The sequence below is a fragment of the Rhinatrema bivittatum genome, chromosome 9 (genome assembly GCF_901001135.1).
Source record: "Rhinatrema bivittatum chromosome 9, aRhiBiv1.1, whole genome shotgun sequence".
Taxonomy (NCBI): domain Eukaryota; kingdom Metazoa; phylum Chordata; class Amphibia; order Gymnophiona; family Rhinatrematidae; genus Rhinatrema; species Rhinatrema bivittatum.
This window is the reverse complement of record NC_042623.1, coordinates 40,252,916-40,273,697: the sequence shown is the minus strand read 5'-3', so window position 1 is coordinate 40,273,697 and position 20,782 is coordinate 40,252,916. Positions and strand designations below refer to the sequence as shown.

The window sequence follows — 20,782 nt, the reverse complement described above, 5'->3', positions numbered from 1 at the left end:
CCTAAGGAGGTCTCTGAGTTTCATTTGAATCAGTCTATTTCTTTGCTGTCCCTGGATAAGGTCAGAAACACGGAGGAGTCTCTCCTATTGGGTTCCTTGGATGTCAAAAGACTTGTCGTGCTGTATCTGGAGGTTTCTGAACCTTTCTGAAAGTCGGATTATCTGTTGTCCTTCCTGGTGGAAGGAAGCAGGGTGAACCAGCTTCGCGGGCTACAATAGCTTGCTGGATTAAGGAGGTGGTCACGGCCACATATGTGGATGCTGAAAAGTCATTGCCTACTCAGGATAGGGCTTATTCCACTAGAACTTAGGCAATATCATGGGTGGAGGTTAAGTTGTTGTCTCCTGTCGACATTTGCCGAGCTACGACGTGGTCCTCCTTACACACATTTTCCAGGTTTTATTGTCGATGTGCGGGAGAACGCAGCCTTTGCACGTGCGGTGTTGACTGGATGTGCGGGCGAACGCAGCCTTTGCACATATGGTGTTGACTGGATCGCAAGCAGCCTCCCGCCCTGTTTGGAAGTAGCTTTGGTACATCCCACTGGTCCTGGGTCCATTTGTCTACATGCTAGGAAATGGAGAAATTACTTACCTGATAATTTCGTTTTCCTTAGTGTAGATAGACGGGCTCAACTTCTTGCCCTCAGCTGCCAAATGATTGATTCAATAGTCCTCCTATGGAGATATGGATTCCAAGGGATTACTGGTAAGTGCTTATCCAGTCCCTAGTTTGGAATACCTATGTTCTTACTTGAGTTCAGGGTTTATTGTTGGTTGAGTACAGTTATGGTTAACTGTTTTTAATCAAGTTTTTTACTAGTCTGTCCACAGTTGCTTTTGAAGAGAATACTGGCAGGCTGGGGTCACTGCAGGAGTGTAGTGAGGACAGTGAAATGCTAAGAAAAATTAGAGAAGCTAACCAAACTGATAGTACAGTAATAATGGGAATTTTCAATTATCCCAATATTGACTGGGTAAGTGAAACATCAGGACGTGCTAGATAGATAAAGTTCCTGGATGGAATAAATGATAGTTTTATGGAACAATTGATTCAGGAACAAACAAGAAACGGAGAAATTTTAGATTTAATTCTCAGTGGAGCACAGGATATGGTGAGAGAGGTAATGGTGGTGGGGCCACTTGGCAATAGTGATCATAATATCAAATTTCAATTAATGACTGGAAGGGGGACAGTAAATAAATTGGCTCTAGCGCTAAACTTTCAAAAGGGAAACTTTTATAAAATAAAAATAGAAAAAACTGAAAGGTGCGGCTAAAAAGGTAAAAAGTGTACAACAGGCATGGACCTTGTTTTAAAAAAAAAACTAACCAAAAAAAACATCCTAGAAGCACAGTCCAGATGTATTCCATGCATTAAGAAAGGTGGAAGGAAGGCAAAACGATTACCGGCATGGTTAAAAGTTGAGGTGAAAGAGGCTATTTTAGCCAAAAGATCTTCATTCAAAAATTGGAAGAGGGATCCATTAGAAGAAAATAGGATAAAGCATAAGCATTGGCAAGTTAAATTTAAGACATTGATAAGACAGGCTAAGAGAGAATTTGAAAAGAAGTTGGCCATAGAGACAAAAACTTACAATAAAAACTTTAAAAAATATATCTGAAGCAGAAAGCCTGCGAGGGAGTCAGTTGGACCATTGGATGATCGAGGGGTTAAAGGGGCACTTAGAGAAGATAAGGCAATTGTGGAAAGATTAAATGATTTCTTTGCTTCTGTGTTTACTGAAGAGGATGTTGGAGAGCTAACCGTTCCAGAGAAGGTTTTTATGGGTGATGATTCAGATTAACTGAACCAAATCACGGTGAGCCTGGAAGATGTGGTAGGCCTGATTGACAAACTGAAGAGTAGTAAATCACCTAGACCAGATAGTATACACTCCAGGGTTCTGAAAGAACTAAAAAATGAAATTTCAGACCTATTTCAATTAATTTGTAACCTGTCATTAAAATTATCTATGTACCTGAAGAGTGGAAGATGGCCAAAGTAACCCATATATTTAAAAAGGGATCCAGGAGTGATCCTGGAAACTGTAGACTGGTGAACCTGACTTCAGTGACGGGAAAAATTGTGGAAACTGTTAAAGAATAAAATCACAAAACATTTAGATAGACATGGTTTGATGGGACACAGCCAACATGGATTTACCTACGGGAAGCCTTGCCTCACAAATCGCTTACATTTTTTTTGAAAGGGCAAATATGTGGACAAAAGTGAACCGGTAGATGTGTTGTATTTGCATTTTCAGAAGGCGTTCGACAAAGTCCCACATGAGTGCCTTCTAAGAAAACTAAAAAGTCATGGGATAGGAGGCGATGTCCTTTTGTGGATTGCAAGCTGATTAAAAGACAGGAAGCAGAGAGTAGGATTAAATGGTTTTCCAGCGGAAAAAGGTAAATAGTGGAGTGCCTCAGAGATCTGTTCTTGGACTGGTGCTTTTTAATATATTTATAAATGATCTGGAAAGGGGTATGAAGAGTGAGGTGATCAAATTTACAGATGACACAAAATTATGCAGAGTAGTTAAATCTCAAACGGATTGTGATGAATTGCAGGAGGACCTTGCGAGACTGGAAGATTGGGCTTCCAAATGGCAGATGAAATTTAACATGGACAAGTGCAAAGTGATGCGTATAGAGAAAAATAACCCTTGCTGTAGATAGACAATGTTAGGTTCCATATTAGGAGCTACCTCCCAGGAAAGAGATCTAGGTATCATAGTGGAAAGTACATTGAAATAGTCAGCTCAGTGTGCTGCAGCAGTCAAAAAAGCAAACAGAATGCTAGGAATTATTAGGAAGGGAATGGTGAATAAAACGGAAAATGTCATAATGCCTCTGTATCGCTCCATAGTGAGACCGTATCTTGAATACTGTGTGCAATTCTGGTCACTGCATCTCAAGATATAATTGCACTGGAGAAAGTGCAGAGAAGGGTGACTAAAATAAGAGGCATGGAATGGCTTCCTTATGAGGAAAGGCTAAAGAAGTTAGGGCTGTTCACTTTGGAGAAGAGATGACTGAGGAGGGATATGATAGAAGCCTACAAAAACATGAAAGGACTTGAACAAGTTAATGTAAATCAGTTATTTACTCTCTCAGATAATAAAAGGACCAGGGGGCACTCCACGAAGTTAGCAAGTAGCTCATTTAAAACAAATTATGGCGCTCATGAAGGGGAGGGCTACCCACCAATGCTGAACACCTTGTAACATCTAACATCCAAGGTAGGAAAGAAAAAAAAAATTGAAAAAACTGCCTTTGAAACTGAGAAGAGAATACTGTGGGGAAAGCCACGATTGTGAGACCCGCCCCCTCTCCCGACGTCATAACAATTGGAGCCGGACCATTGAAAGGTGCCAAGCCAGCAGGTGCTCATGAAGGGGAGGGCTACCCACCAGTGCTGAACACCTTGTAACATCTAACATCCAAGGTAGAAAAGAAAAACAAAATTGAAAAAACTGCCTTTGAAACTGAGAAGAGAATACTGTGGGGAAAGCCATGATTGTGAGACCCGCCCCCTCCCCTGATGTCATAGCAATTGGAGCCGGACTGTTGAAAGGCGCCAAGCCAGCAGGCGCCATGCGTCGCATGCCGAAGGGGCGCGACAAAAGGGCACACTCCTTCGTGCAACCCTTAGTGTTAACCATTCCCTTGTTTTTATCTCCCTTGTTAACAATTTCCATGTTTACTATTGTTCAATGTATCGACAAAGGAAAAGCTTGATTTCCTGCATTTTTTTTGTTGGAATGTAAACCGATGTGATATGTAAAATCGAACACCTGTATATAAAAATAAATAAATAAAATAAATAAATTCTTTTTTACTCAGGAGTCTGGGGCGGAGTCAAGATGGCCGACACGTAGGTAGCAAGGAAAGACTGCCCTGTTGACTGCAATACCTTTATATAACTATTTCTAAGTAAAATTGCTTTTAAAATGCCCCATACGAAACGAAAGGCAAAATTAAGAGAAAATACCTTTTCAGCGGATTCCATGCAGACGACTCAACAGAAAATAGGCAGTTTTTATATCTCCACACCATTGACGCTGGAAGCGAGGGCCGGTGTGAGCGAGTATCAGGAGCAGAGATCCCTCTCACTGGCTGAGGAGATCTCGCTTAGTCCTGGAGCGCCGGAGACCCCCCCCCTCCCCCGCAAGGCCTGCGGGCCGAAGGTGTAGTTGAACTGCCGAATAACCTGGAGGTAGCCCTAAGCCATCTGGTTTAGAGGTGGAAAAGCTGGCTTCACTACACGCATGAGCAGAAAGGGGATCAGGGTCGGCTGTGGAATTGTCCATGGAGGCCCCGAAAGGGCCCAGAACATCGAAGTCTGTGCTCCCGAAACTTATTGTACCGGTAGGAGATAACATCGAGGTTATAAACCTAGAAGATGCCATCACATTAAGTTCAGCAAAAGTTTTTTTCATTGAAGAAACCTGCTATTGTTACCTTGGACGCTGTGTGGGGAGCTCTAGCTTCTATAGAATCGGCAATTAATGCATTTACTCAAGTGGTTGTGAATTCTAACAAACGGAGTCTGGACATTGAAAAAAGGGGCGAATTTGCAACAAGAAAGAATGGATGGTATTGAGAAAAAATCTGCCACTATGGAGAAGATTCAAACAAATTTAATTCAATTTGAAGCTACATCAATGAAGAAGTTTGAAAAAATTGAGAACTTTCTAAGGTTTTTGAACTTGAGAATGTTAAATTTTCCTATTGTACCTAAATCTTCTGTGCTGGATCTTGTTAAATCCTATTTAACAGAATGTCTTAAGATTCCTAAAGAAATTATGCCTAGGAAGCCAGTAAACTCTAGTGAAATAGAATTACAAGATCAGCGTACACTGAATATATCAGAGATTCTGGAACTATCTCTTGAAACTAAAATAGCAGCTAGAGGGACGTTGCTAGTCTCATTCACCTTTGAACAAGAAATTTTTTTTTTCAGGAACAGGTTAACCCAATTTCATGGGTATAAAGTCTGGGTATTTCCAGATATTATTAAATCTACTCAAGACAGTAGGAAAACGTTCCTGGAAGTGAGAACAGAGTCTATAAATTGTGGTGCAAAAGTTTTGCTGAAATACCCTTGTGAATGTTTAATAAGATACCAAAACAAGAATTATATGTTCTTTGAACCTGTACAATTAAGATCTTTACTGGATTTATTTATTTATTTTATTTATTGGATTTTATATACAGTCATTCAGGAACCATCACAACGGTTTACAACAATAAATAATATACATTAAAAACAATGAAAATCAGTTCAGTAAAATTCAACAATTCTAAAAAAGCCTAAAATAACTAATACATTTTCATAAAGCAGTCATAAAATGTGTCAAACTAGTACCCACTCCTCCTCCTATCACCAGAATATGCACTGCTTCTGTTAGGACTCTAAAAATACCTAAAACAGTAAGATCAACACACAAATACATAAAACAGTAAAAGTAAGGCCTAAAAACAGTGTTAAGACTGGCTAGAATAAGCCTCCTTAAAAAGCCATGTTTTCAGTACTTTTTTAAATTGTTTGAAATTAGCCTCCAATCTGGTATCTGCAGGGAGTATGTTCCATAACTTTGGTCCTGCCAATGTGAGAGCTCTGTCTCTCACCTGGTTTAGCCGGGCTGATTGAACTGAAGGTATAGTAAGTAGGCCTTTATTAGGACATCTTTAAGTGGTTTATACAGAATTAAGGGTGTGATCTGCTCCTATGTATCTATTTCTTCTTATATTGATGAAGCTTTTGAAAATGATAGCTCCTTTTTCATTGACTCCTCCCCCATATTTCTTGTGAAAAAAGTTAGAGATTTACTGAGGATATTCATGGAATTATGGAATGCTTACTATGTATTTCTTGTAATATCTCTATTTCTGGAACAAAGTGTTTTGTTTGTATTATGTTTAAAAATGGTAAAATATAAATTTTAAAAAAATTATTTTTCACTCCGCGCATAGTTAAGCTCTGGAATTCATTGCCAGAGGATGTGGTTACAGCAGGTTAGTGTAACTGGGTTTAAAAAAAGTTTGTCAGTTTGCTCAGTCTTCATCTGCTGGCAGGGGAGCATAACTCACTGGTCCTGAATCCATCTGTCTACAGTAAGGAAAACAAAATTATCAGGTAAATAATTTCTCCATTAACAACCTTTACAAAAAAAATTGGTGAAGGCATTCAGTACATATATTTAACAGATAGTCCTTAGTAGGTCTCAAATCTCTCAGTAATAACTAGGAGCCAGTTGGACAATGGTTTTATGTTTTATTTGCACTGTTTATTTTTGATTTATGAAGTCTTTTTGTTAATTAATCTATGAATGTGTCTTTGTAAATCGCTTAAAAATGTTAAGTGGCACATAAATTAATAAATAAAGGCTTTGGAAGATGCATGGCCCCTCGCCAAGGACTGTCTCTGCAATGACTGGCTGGGCTAAGTGAGTTAGGAGGTCTCCAGTTAATTATGAATGAAGGCTCAAGGCACCAGATCCCAGTCCCAGTTCCCATTGAGCTGGAAGTGCAAGGAAACAGAAGGAAGCTGGTGTGCGCCCCCCAAAATATTTTAGAATGATTCTGTTTCATGACTGCATAAGCCAGGGTGTGGCCAACTCTGGTCCTCAAGAACCACAAACTAGTCTGGTTTCAGGATATCTAGAATGAGTGTGCACAAGATAGATTTGCATACACTGCTTCCATTATGTGCAGATTATTTACAAAATTTATAGCCCCGCTGATATATTTTCTGCATATTCATTATAAATATCCTGAAAACCAGACCTGTGTTTGGCTCTTGAGGACCACAGATGGCCATCCCTGACATAAGCACTATGTGGTCAGATTCTAATTTTGTTAAAAGCCTTTGTTTCTACTGTGTAAACAGAAATCTTTAGACACCGACTTGCTGGGGAGGGGGAATAATGCAGGTATGCTATTTTAATTGTTCCATGTTGGCTTCAGAGAAAGTTGTTAACCTTTCTCAGTGTTAAAGAAAGGGAAGGAAGCTGCATGAGAACTGCGATTGGATGAGAGTTATAAAGAGAGAAAATGATGTCACCAAAAAAAAAAAGATTATGTGCAAGTGTTTATCATGTAGTGTACATTGTCACCTGTTACTTCAGCAGACCAACGTCCGTCTTAGGAAGTGTCCATGACCCCCCCTTCTTTCTTCTAGAATCCTTTTAGCTGTTCTTCCCATCAGAATTCTTGTTGATCTTCTAGCATGCGGGATCCTCATTGCAGACCTGTAAATGCATATGGCAGGGGTGGCTAACCTGTGGCTCTTTCATGTGAAAAATGTGATTCTTGTCCTGCTAGTCACATAGCAACTGAGTAGAAGTGCAGAGGACAGAGCAGGAAGTACACACAATAGAACAGAAAAGAGCCATTCTGCCCCAGCATCTGCTCCCTCTCCTGACCTAACTGTGCTGCTGGTTGCTGCAGAGACAGAAGGGAGGAGCTGGAGCAGGGAATAGTGTTTTCTCTGTTTATCCCTGTTTTGTTCTCCGACGTCAAGCAGTATAGTAGTCTTCACGCATGGGTAACCTCATCAGATGGAGCCCCGATGCGGAAAACTTATATCAAAAGTTTCTAGAACTTTGACCAGGCACACCGAACATATCCAGCATTCCGTATACCACACGTCCATGCAGGTTCCCTCTCCAGTCTCTCCCTTTGTGGAGCTTTTGTAAGCCTTGCGGTGTGAGTGAGCTCATCTGGCTGTTTTTTGGCCTTGTGGAAAATTGGAATTTCTTGTGGTTTTTGCGAGTTTTCCTCTTCGTCCTATCACTGGGCCCCTCTCAGTGCTCTCTTGTAGTGTCTCCTATTTAGGGTTTTTGGTGATTCGGGTATGTTTCCTTTCCCAGTTGATTCCCTGTGGCAGCGGTGCATTGGTGCCCACTGGGCATCAATGCCATGCCACCGTTTTCGGTTCATGCCCCTTTTCTTTTGTACGACATGGCTATGTCTGGTTTTCGGTGATGCCCCCGGTGCCCGAGGACCATTTCCATCACGGATTCACATGAGATATGTGTCCTCTGCCTGGGGGCATCGCATGGTGTCTGGGGATGCTGCTTATGCGCCCAGATGACCCCTAAGGGGACATCAGCTTCAACTCAACAAGATGGAATAGTTCTTCAGGTCAAAGAAGTCCGAGCTATCGGCATCGGCACCAATGGACACTGAGCCATCGACATTGGCGGGAGCGTTGGTTTGTCGATGCCATCTGTGGTCAGGGGCGCCAGAGAACAACCAGCATCGATCTCCTCCAGGCCAAGGATGTCTGGTTCTTAGTCATCTGCTTCAGCACTGGGGAAAGAGCGGGCTGGGCATAGCGAGAAGCCGAAGAAGCATCGGCACCAGTCCCCCATCGATGCACGTTGCCAGGCAAGGGGATGCACCAGCTTTTGCCGACATGACCTGTGGCGAGAAGTGCCAGTCCTCCATCGATGCCAGGAGTCCCGTCTCCACTGGTCCTAATGCCAGTCACCAATCCATCTCAAGAGTCTGAAGAGGATCTGGCCACTCCTCCTTCCTCCCAGTCGGTGTTGGCATTGGCAACATTTGAGGAGGAGCTGGAGCACCGAGTCCAGTTAACAGTGGACTGGACGCTGCAGGGTTTCAGTCCCATGGCATTGGACCCAGTGCCACCCATCCTCGTACTACTTCTGGAGAAGCTCAATGTGCTGATCGGTGAGCTACTGACCCAGCTGGCATCGGTGCCCGGTGGAACACCGAGGCTTCCCCCTACCGAAACGATTGTCATTGCCGGTTCCTTCGGGATTTTTACCCATAAAAATTCAACTATCCATTTAGTCTCTTGCAGGATCCATATCCTGTTGGTCTGTATGCCATCCCAGAAATAAAGCACCCCCCCCGCCCCTACCAAGTTGCGATTATAATTTGAACCCTAGTATGATACTATCCCTTTGGTTATCCTCCTACCGCCATGTCTGTGAGATGCCAGTTAAGTCTATCTCATCATTCACTGCTATGTACTTTTAACTCTCCCATTTTACTTCTTAGACTTCTGGCATTGGCATGCAGATATTTCAAAGTGTGTGTTTTGTTTATATTAACAGCCTGCTTTTTAGTTGCGAGGGATAATTTGTAATCTTTTAGCTCAGGGGATTCTTTACCTATAGGCACATGGACTATTTTTGCTTTTATTGAAACTTCTGTTAGGATACCCTAGCTCTCCTGCTTTATTAGTATGCTTCAAAGACATCTCCCTCTGAACCATGTTCTCCTGAGCTACTGTCATCATTCCCCTTTTAAATGCTGCTCTATCTCCTTTTTAAATGATTGCATCAGCAGCTTGGTTCCCCCTGGTTAAGGTGGAGCCTGTTCCTTCAATAAAGACTCCCCCGTCCCCAAAAGGTTCCCCAGTTCCTCACAAAACTGAATCCCTCTGCCTTCCACCATCGTCTCATCCACGTATTGAGACTCTGGATCTCTACCAGCCTCTGGGAACCTGCACGTGGAACAGGAAGCATTTCAGTGAATGTTACCCTGGAGGTTCTGGATTTCAGCTTTTTTTCCTAAGAACCTAACTTCCCTCCCACTTTTACTATGTCGTTGGTGCCCACAACAGCCAGCTCCTCCCCAGCACTGTCTAAAATCTTATCTAAGTGACGCGTGACGTTCATCACCTTTTGTAGCAGGAAGACATGTTACCACATGATCCTCATGCCCACCAGCCACCCAGCTACCTTCATTCCTAATAATTGAATCACCAGCTATGATGGTAGGCTTAACCCTTTCCTCCTGAGTAGTAGCCCTGGGAGACACAATCTCAGTGCGATAGGACAGTGCATTAGCTGAAGAGCAGGTCCTTGCTACAGGATCACTTCCTTCTGCTCCAGGTTGATGCTTTCCAACCAGGAGATCTTCCTCCACCAGGGCTGCCAGACTGGAGTTAGGACTTAACTACTATGTCCCTAAAGGTCTCATCTACAAACCTCTCTGCCTGCCTCAACTCCTCCAGGTCTGCCTCTCTAGCCTCCAGAGTTCACTCGTTCTCTGAGTGCCTGGAACTCTTTGCATCGGATGCATACACACAACTTCTCACTGGTGGGTAAAAAATAATACATGTGATATTCAATGCAGAAGACTAGAAGGCCTCCCTCTTGCGGTTGGATTGCTGTCTTCATCTTAATTTGTTGAGTTTAGGTTGCTAAGGGAGTAGGAATGTGTAAATAAGAGTCCTTTAAATTTATTGGTATATTCACTATTAATCTGGTATTGATCTGTGGTGGGATAATTAAACTCTTAATAAGACCAGGGGCAATCCTATGTTTTAGATTAAAGGCTGATTGATTTTTAATGTGAAAGTGTCACCTGCCTATAAATCCAAGGATGAGTTAGGGGTGGATGGGAGAGGAATAGGATGAACGTAATGACAAACACACACAAACTCTAAGGGCCGGATTTTAAAAGCCCTGTGCGCGTAAATCCGGCCGGATTTATGTGCGCAGGGCACTCGCGCGCCTATTTTGCATAGGCCGCCGGCGCGCGCAAGTCCCGGGGCTTCGTAAAAGGGGCGGGGGAGGGGCGTGTCAGGGGGGCGGGACCGGGGCGTGGCGCCGGCCCGGGGGCATGGTCGAGGCCTCCGGACCAGCCCCCGGGTCGGGTGATGGCGCGCCAGTGCAGATTTACGCCTGCTTTCTGCCAACAAAGGTAGGGGGGGTTTTAGATAGGGCCGGGGGGGTGGGTTAGGTAGGGGAAGGGAGGGGAAGGTGCGGGGGAGGGAGGGGGAAAGAAAGTTCCCTCCGAGGCCGCTCCGAAATCGGAGCGGCTTTGGAGGGAACAGGCAGCGCGCGCCAGGCTCGGCGCACGCAAGTTGCACAAATGTGCACCCCCTTGCGCCTGGTGCGCGAACAAAAGTACGCGCTTGCGTAAATTTATAAAATCTACCCCTAAGCCTTTACATGTGTTTTGGCTATCTTTTTTTAAACAAACACACAAACTAAGCTTATTCCTACCTTTTGGCTTGCTTTTTATAACATCACATGCACACATACCCACCCCAATAGTTAATCTCTCCTCAAAACTTTTTAAGTTCTAGAATTTCCCAAAGCAATACTTACTGATCCTCTTCAACCACCAGCAAGATGATCCTCTTCTCTCAATGCTCCCACTGAAAGAATGTGCCCTTGGATCAGTCCTGTTTCCAACAGTGGCAAATCCAGGCTACAAGTACCTGGCAAGTATTCAAACACTAAGTAGATACATGCTACTGATGCCAGTAATAGCAGTGGCTGTTCCCTATGTCAACTTGATTAATAGCAGTTAATGGACTTCTCCTCCAAGAACTTATCCAAACTTTTTTAAACCTAGCTACACTAAGGGCCACATTTTCAAAGGGTTACGCTCACCGAGCCTATTTTGCATAGGCCCGGCAACGTGTGCAAGCCCTGGGACGTGCGTATGTCCCAGGGCTTTGTGAAAGGGGCAGGGCGGGATCAAGGCCTCCGGCACAGTGGCCGTGACAGGGGATTGCGTGCCGGCACTCGTCCAGTGCATGCAACATACGCCTGCCCAGAGGCAGGCGCAACTTATTAAACAAAGGTTGGGGGGCGGAATGAAAGTTCCCTCCGAGGGCTCTCCTAGGGCTTGGCGCGCGCAAGGTGCACTAGTGTGCATCCCCTTGCATGCACATGTTATATAATCGTGCATACATTTGTGCCCGCCGGGTAGCGCGCACAAATGTACCTCACGCGCGTAGGTTTAAAATCTGGCCCTACCTGTACTAACCACATCCTCTGGCAGCAAGTTCCAGAGCTTAATTGTACGTTGAATGAAAAAGAATTTTCTCTGATTAGTTTTAAATGTGCTACTTGCTAACTTCATGGATGCCCCCTAGTCCTTCTATTATCTGAAAGAGTAAATAACTGATTCACATTTACCTGTTCTAGATTTTAAACACCTCTATCATATCCCCCTCAGCCGTCTCTTCTCCAAGCTGAACAGTAAAGTTGGAGCCATTTCTAGCCACTGACAGGTTCTGGAGTGGAATCTGGAGGGGCTGCTTGTATTTTTGTCTTATTTTAGCACTCTTGAGAGAAGATGGGCAGTATGAGGCAATAGATCTAGAAATGTGGCATGCCAGTTTTTAAAATGCTAAAACAATTTTGTATATATTCATTCATTCTCTCTCCCTCTCTCTCTCTCTCCCTCCCTCTCCCCCTCTCTCTCTCTATTATATGAATATCGCTTTTCATTTTGGTCAATTTGTGCAGGCTGTTCTTGAGTTTTAATTATCTGGTTGTTATCTTTCTTGCAATGAATATTGAGTGAACTCTCCTGTCAGCCTTTAGCAAAGCGCAGTTGGCATTTATTTTATTTTCTAAGAATATTGTTTTTTTTTTATTTACTTGTCAAACCTAGCTAGTCAAATGTGAGCATCCATTTGGTCAGCCATCCCTTTGCCAATAGTCTGAACAGATTTCTCATGCATTGATTCACAAGTTGTTTTGTATGTGGCTTGAGAATTTGGAGTATGTTTACAGGAAAAAATAGATGGTAAAAGCGATTTTAGTCCTGCATTTCACTAATGCAACTCTTAAAAGGTGGACGGGTGCACTTGAAAGAAAAACCTAAAGTTTTAACATATATTAGACCTGAAAATACCTGAGCAGGATAACTGGATAGCTCCACATTTTAACTTGACATGTGGCAGACAACCGCTTGAGTCTTTAGTGTGTTTTGGCCACCTACAACTGAAAAATAGTGGTCAAATCTGTGTTTATAGTTCTCCATGGAGTGGAGCTGGGGAGGGGACCAAAAACTGTTCCATTATGTATAAGTAAATGGAGACACAGGAAGAGAGCATAACTTACTCAGTCACATTGTCATCGGTAGAGGGAATCTGAGGTTGCATACCAGGATTACTTCGTGCTTGATCACCCTCGCCTCCCTGACAAAAAAAAAAAATAAATCATGGTTCAGAATTTCCTTATAATCACTGCTGTTGCGTTTTCTCTGTTCAGAATGGACATGCTAAGAAAATCAAGGGCCTTGCCACAAAAGAAAAATCCATTCAGTTCATCATTTTCCAGTTTTAATGCTGCGTGTGCCATGATCTTTGGTATAGCTACCTGTGGGCTGGTGGCTGTGCAGTGTGATGTTTCTTCTTAAGCATCATTATGGTGGTTTATGGTCTCCTAACCCACTTCCAGATCTTTCCTAACTCACTATTGGGGCCCAACTTATCCATTGGAAATGACTTCTACTGTGGTACAGTGCACAAGATTTGTCGAGCTGTTTAAGCATAACAATACCCATAAGTTTGTAGGGTTTTTGTTTGTTTTTTAAGCTGCACTTAAAGTTAGGGGATTCAAAAATCTTCTCTTTATTTATCAGGTGGGAATGAAAAGCCAAAAGCAAATGCTGAAGAATTACAGATTAAAAAAGTGAAGAAAAAGAAGAAAAAGAAACACAAAGAAGGTGAAAAAAGAAAGCACCCAAAAATGTACAGCAAATGTATTCAGACTATCTGCTCAGGATTGGTTTCTGACACAAAGGATCAAGAAGCCAAAGGGATTGCAGCTGATAATCTTAAAGATATCTTTGGAAAGGGTGCAGATCCCAAGAAGAGCGAATATGTTGAGACCAAGGTACTAGAGAATAGTGAGTTTCCATTTGTCTCGTTAAAGGAGCCACGGGTTCAAAATAAACTGAAGCGGTTGGAGATGTTGGAGTTCAAACGGCTCATTCACATTGAGCACCAGCCCAATGGAGGTGCATCCGTTCTCCACGCCTACAGCAATGAACTCTCCCACTTGTCTCCTGTGGAGATGGAGAGGTTTGCCGAGGAGTTTGTGGACCTGGCGTTTAGTGAACATGAAAACTCTGCGGCTTATTATGTAATGGGTATTGTTCATGGGGCAGCTACTTACTTACCTGACTTCTTAGACTACTTTTCCTTTAATTTTCCAAATTCACCAGTGAAAATGGAGATTTTGGGAAAGAAAGATATAGAGACAACAACTATGTCAAACTTTCATGCTCAGGTAAGAGATATGCATGTGCACAACTTTCCTGTTTACTTGCTAAAGAAATGCTAATGTGTTTTGTGAGCAGAGTATTGAAGGTGCATGTGTAGAAATGTACAACACAGAAGATGAGAGTTGGGTGCAAGTCCCACAGTTATGTTTTGATTAAAGAAATGTAAGGAATTTTAATAATCAGCTATTATATCAGCATAATGTAACTATGCCACGATCCTCCAACACTTGACAATGGCCCTGGGTCATAAGCCAGTGGTGACATGGCCACAGCAATGCAGAAAAATACTAGTGCCTTCCTACCACAATAGAGTTCAGACTAATACAATGGAATCTACATTTACAACTATGTAAAATACGGGATGAGAGTGGTGGACCAGTGTCAGTGCAGTGCAATGCCATGAAGAGGGTATGGGCTGGGGATACTGCTGAGACAACCTTCACAGTCCTTGGTAACAGAGGGAGGAGTCATTCCACAGTGATGACCCCTAGTGCTCAGATATGGGATACATGATTGCAGGGCTCCAGGAGTCGTCCTAGTATATGGTTCCCAGCTGAGGTATGTCACTGTGATTATTGGACACTAAGTGAGTTAGGAAGGAATATAAAATAAATCTCTGGATAGTTATGAATGAATGAGCAGGAGGAAACTACTGGGTCAAAAAAAGAAAAAAGCGGGTTGATAGGCTGGTAATACATGTCTAAAGGATGTCAGCACACTTCCCAAGTACAGAAGGCACTTTTGCTTTATCTTAAAGTAATTCAGGACATAGGTCAGAATCCTTTACTTTTATTTTATTTGATTTGATGAATTGCCTTTCATTACAATTAATCAAAAAGATTTTATGTGGTGTTTATTATCCAGTAAGACTTTTATGCCTGTTTTGTACTTGGCTGAAGCTTTAATTAAAGCTAAGGCAAAACCTCATTCATTTGTTTGCAAGAATGTGAATGACTCTCTTGATAAGATAACAGTAAAGCTTTAAGTAAACACAAAGATTTCTGCTCTTGATTCCACTTTGTATGGCAAAGAATTGTCCTTGAAGCCAATTGAGGTTTTTTGTTTTGCTTTTTTTTGTTTCATCTGGGGGCGAAGGAATGAGATGGTTTAAAAATATATCTACCCAGTTCTGAAGGCCAACTTGTAGTATTGCCCTCCCACCAGCTGCATGTATCCCAAATTCTTTACAGTTAGATATACCATATTTTACTATTTCTTGTATGTGTATTTCTCCAAGGACAAGCAGGAGAATCAAAGTCCTTACACCTGGGTGACATCATCAGATGGAGCCCCGACGTGGAAAACTTATGTCAAAGTTTCTAGAACTTTGACTTGGCACACTAAGCATGCCCAGTATGCCCTATACCACATGTCCACGAGGGGGGTCCCTCTCCAGTCTCTCTTTCTACAGAGCTTTAAGCATTGCAATGTGAGTGAGTTCACTTTGGCTTTTTGGTCTTTTGGGAAAACTTCTTTACTCTATTTTCACGGTTTTTTTCTTTGTGGTGTTCAATGCTGGTCCCTCTTGGTGCTTTCCCTTAGTGTTCATAGTTACGGTTTTTGATGCTTCTGGTCGATTTCTCCCACAATGGCAGTGTCTCAGTGCCCACTGGCCTTGCCCGCTGCTATCAGTTTTTTATTTTGTGTCCCTTTTATTTCGTCCTGTCATGGTCACACTTCAGTTTTTGACGATGTTCTCAATTCCCGAGGACCATTTTCATTATGGACCCTCGTGTCCTCTGCCTGGGGCATCACAAGATGTCTGGGGTTGCCACTCATGTGCACAAATGACCCCGAAGGACATCGTCTTCGGCGCAACAAGATGGAACAGCTCTTTGGATTAAAGAAAACAGAGGCATCAGCATCAATAGACCTCAGAGCTGCATGGATGGGACACCACGCCATCAACATCAGCAGGGCAGTCTGTTCCATCGCTGCTGTCGGCAGATAGGGGCACTGGAAGCTGACCACAGTCTATGTCCTCCAGGCCGATGATATCTGGTTCCTCATCATTGGCCTCTGCATGGGGAATGACTGGGCCGAGCATAGAGGGAGGCCGAAGAAGTATCTGCCCTGGTCTGTTGATGCATGGTGCTCGGCATGGGGATGCAAGGGCTCCAATCGTAATGCCCCCGAAGTGACCCTATGGCAAGAAGCGCCCTTCCTACATCGATGCTGGGGGTCCACGAAGAGGATCTGGCCACCCCTCCTTCCTCCCAGTCGATGTTGGCATCAGCAACGATTGAGGAGGAGCTGGAGCAGAGTGTCCAGCTCATGGTGAAACGGGTGCAGCAGGGCATTGCTCCTGTGGCACCGAAGGCACTGGAGCTGGTATCATTCGTCCTAGAACCACTGCTGGAGAAGCTCAATGTGCTCATCGTTGTGTTACTGTCCCAGCTGGCATCAGTTACCGGGATATAATCTGTGCCCATTGTGGCAGTAAGACCTCCCCCTGCCAAATACGGTGGTAGTTGCCGGTTCCTCCGAGGAGGAAGCTCCACCGAGGCCAGCAGAGATGCTGAGGCCCCGCCCTATCCAGTTTTGCCGGTACCTGCACTTTTGGAGAAAGGCTGAGCACCTAGGACCCCATCCCCTGTGGCTTACAGTAAGATGAGGATCTGTATGATCCCTGGGGAGATAATACCTCAGAGTCCTCTAAGGGCTCAAAGGGTCTCCCATCAGACCCTTCTTAGAAGAGTGTAGGAAGTCTCCGCCTAAGGACTTAACCTTTGCAGGGTTTGTGAGGGTGATGAGGAAGCCATCCTATTTCAGTTGCTGATGAAGAAGGATGCCAGGCACAAAATGCTGGGGAGCCTTCTAAGGAGATCATGGTGGTCCCAGTACATGATATCCTTAAGGAACTGCTGCTGAGGAAATGGGGACACCCCCTTCACAGAAACTCCCATTAACAAGAAATCTGACTGGGTCTACCTTGTCCAGAAGGCTGCTGGATTTGATTAGTGTCAGTTTCCTCACTAAGTCGGTAGTTGAATCCGCTCTCAAGAGAGCCAAGCATTCTCGGACCCATTCCTCAGTGCCCCCAGGGAAGGACCACAGAGTGATGGATGCTCTTGGGAGGAAAGTGTTTCAGGGGGCCATGCTCATTGCTTCCTATCAGCTCTTCATGAGCCAGTACTCGCGGGACTTCTAGAAGCAGGTGCAGGAGGTGGCTGAGCAGCTGCTCAACAGCAGCAGAACACGCTCATGTCGTTGGTGTATAAGGGCCAAGAGTACAGAAACAGGAGGTCAGAGCAACCTACAATGTTTCTGAAATAGTATCAAGGGTCTCTGCAGTGGGAATCTGTGCCCACAGAATGGCATGGCTGTGGGCCTCTGATCTCTGGCCAGAGATACAAGAATGACTCACTGACGTGCCATGTACTAGGGAGAATCTCTTTGGAGATGGTGAGGGATGCGATGGCCCAGCTCCAGGACCACCATTAAATCATCCAACTCTCTCCACCAGCTCTCCAGACCCACCCTCCTCTTCTAGGGGGTCGGTGAGAACAGGATAGAGGAAGTCTTTCTTTTGCCAGGAAGAAGTACTATCCTCCGCTCCCTTGCTCCCATCAACAGCATCAGGGCTTCCACGAACATCCCAGGCAGCAGAGCCCCCAAACCCCAATCAACTCCAGGAATGGGTTTTGACTGGGTCGTAGGGAGCATAGGCCACTCGTCTGTACCCAGGACATTGGACCCTCCAGTTGGGGGCAGGCAATGGTTCTTTGGGAACCAGTGGCCCAGTATAATTTTGGTACAGTGGGTTCTTTCCATTGTCCATCAAGGGTACCAGTTGAATCTATTGGGAGTCCCACCAAATTGCCCTCTGAGCCTGTTTTGGGGCCGATAGTGCATCAGGAACTGCTGCTAAGGGAGTTCTTTTCCCTTTTAATAGCCAGAATTAAAACATTCAAAGGCCTTTTAAAAACTTTCTTATTTAAATTAGCTCATTTGTAATTTAACTTAGTTTTACTGTATTTTATTTATTTTATACATGGTCTCGTTTTATTATTTTAATGTATGTTCTGTTGCTCTATTTTATGCATGTTCTGATTGTACATTGCTTAAACCTGTTCCAGTATTAGGCGATTAATAAATGTAAAATATAAATGTAGAGTGGTCGAGCCTGTCCCACCAGGGCAAAGAGGGCAGGGATTCTACTCCAGGTTCCAAAGAGTATAGGAGGACTCCGTCCCATCCTAAACCTAAGGACCTTGAACACATTTCTAAAAAAAAAAAAAAATGTTCAAGATGGTTTCCCTGGGCACCTTGATTCCCCCTTTTGCAAAAAGGGGCTGGCTATGATCCCTTGATTTAAAGGACACTACACTCACATCGAGATATTTCCCAGTCACAGGAAATCTCTCTGATTTTGGTGGGAAAACAGCACTTCCAGTACCTGGTGTTGCCATTCGGGCTAGTGTCAGCTCCACAAGTCTTCACAAAATGCCTGGCCATGATGGCGGCACACCTGCGCAGGGTGGGGGTGCATATTTTCCCTTATCTGGGTGATTGACTGGTCAAGAGCATATCTCATGCAGGGGCCGTGAGGTCCATATGCTTGACCGTCCGGTGTTAGTCGCTAGGGTTCGTCATCAACTACCTGAAATCCCATCTCTGCCCATCACCTCAATTTGATTTTATAGGAGCCCTGCTAAACATGGCTTGGGCCAAGGCCTTCCTGCTGCGTCAAAGGACCGTCAGTTTGATGACCATCGTGGCACAGATTCAGCAATGCCAGCAGATGTCAGCCTGGCACAGGTTGAGGCTGTTAGGCCATATATCTGCAACCGTCCATGTCACTCCCTTGGCACAATTACACATGCACAGAGCCCAGTGGACCTTGATGCTAGGCCATGCAGAACCTCCATGATTGTGTGGTATGTCAGCAAGCAGGGAGGTTCATACCTCCTGTCTCAGGAAGTGGTCCAGATCTGGTCATGGGCCCTGTTCATTGGGATGGTGCTCAAGGCCATGTACCTGGCCGGGACGGAGAACGTGGCAGCGGACAAACTGAGCCATGCCTTCAGACCCCATGAGTGGTCCTTCGATTGGATTTTCCAACTCTGGGCGAGGGAAATGAGAGGCCCGAGGTAGCATTATAAGATTGAAAGGAGACAAGGAGCAAGGTATGGAGAAAGATGCTGATCTAGCAACAATATTACATTCTTCATTTTAATTTTCACTAAGGAAGACATTGTTTATTACAAATGTCTTGATTGCCCATACACTAGGCCCAACGTGATGTATTGGAGAAGGATCGTTGCTGGTTGGCAAGAGTATGGATGAGAGTGTGGTAGATACATCTCCATTTACAGAAGAGAGTGTTTGGGTGCAGCTAGGAAAACTGAAAAATGGACAAGGCCATGGGTCCAGATGATATACAGCCCAGGATACTAAGGGTGCTCCAACCTGTTCAATAGATCCTTGGAGACAGGAGTAGTCCTACAGGACTGGAGAAGGGCGTTTGTGGTCCTGCTTCACAAACGTAGTAGGAGGGAGGAAAGGAGGAGGAACGTGTGGGTCCACCCATTCATTTTATTTATTCTTAACTTTTCAGGAACTGAGGTTTTAAAAAAAAAAAAAAAAAAGTGTTACGTGTCTGTCATTATTTTATTATACTGAGGCCTTTCTTCTGTCTCTCAGAAAAATGGAATTTTGTTGTCAGGAAGAGGCATAAAACCTTTATAAAATTTAAGTAATTATCTGTATTTGACCATTTCAAAAGTTGGTTGGTACAGACCAGCTACACCGAAGGCCCAAAACAGCCATGTGGTGCCAAAGCCAGAGGCTGAGTGTCAGTATTGTAGTATCTCATACCCTTCCTAGCCTAAGCCCCATTTCGAAGTTTGGGGGGAAGAGATCGGAGAATCTTTGATGTAGATCACAAAGGTCTAAAAGGCCAATATGTGACCCCCATGAGGGGATTTTTGATTCAGAAGTAGCTGAATTTTCTAAGTCACTGTTTACAGGTGCATGAAGGAATTTTGGACATTTCAGTATGTGCTGGTCTGGAACATTTCAATTTATGTAGATATTTGGGTTTATTATTCGCAGTAGGGCTTTGTCTACATTGCATAAGTTGTAAAATTGTTTGCTTTAATAAAATGCGAAAGCTGTTGGGCAGGGGATTATCACAAGTGTTCTATCCATAAAGTGAGGCCATTCCCTTAAGAAAAAGGAAAGCACAAGACACTATGTCGGGCCTATGGTTTTGCAGAAGTAAAGCTCTGGATTCCCCCTCAACAGTTGAAAATCAAGATTGCGGGGAATGAGTCTGTTAGTAACGTTTCTTTGCTTTGTGCAAGAAATCTAGACAAAGCATATAATAAAGAGCCTAACACCATACACATTTATTTATTTATTTTTAGCTTTTAGTGTCATTAAACATATCCTTCAAGGCATCTATATATCTGCTTTAAACCTCAAGCATATTACATATGTTCTGTGCACAGGTGAAAAGAACCTATTCCCATGGTACGTACAGAGCTGGCGCTATGCGGCAGATCAGCTTGGTTGGTGCAGTGGATGAGGAAGTAGGGGATTACTTCTCGGAGTTCCTGGACATGTTGGAAGATTCCCCGTTTTTAAGAGTAAGAGAAGGATCAATTTAAACAAATTACCTAAAGCTCATGAGGTCGATATTCAGAGAGTTTCCAGCTTATGTTCGAGACTTAGCCGGATAAACCTGGGGTTTTTAAATATCCTGCCCCACTGAATGACTACAGTTTAGCTGGGTAAGTTATTACCAGGCTAAACT

General features: G+C 43.8%; 1 protein-coding gene across 3 annotated transcripts in view; it reads left to right on the top strand.

Annotated features, from left to right (window-relative positions):
* The window catches only part of RSBN1L (round spermatid basic protein 1 like), a 124,069-nt gene that overhangs the window by 64,996 nt on the left and 38,291 nt on the right, over nt 1–20,782 (top strand). For 2 of the 3 annotated variants that reach the window (XM_029615043.1, XM_029615045.1), the window contains exons 3-4: nt 13,378–14,027; nt 20,478–20,615. In XM_029615043.1, coding sequence (XP_029470903.1) covers nt 13,378–14,027; nt 20,478–20,615 — 788 coding nt within the window. The remainder of the gene's footprint in view (nt 1–13,377; nt 14,028–20,477; nt 20,616–20,782) is intronic. The other variant, XM_029615044.1, reaches the window with a different exon arrangement.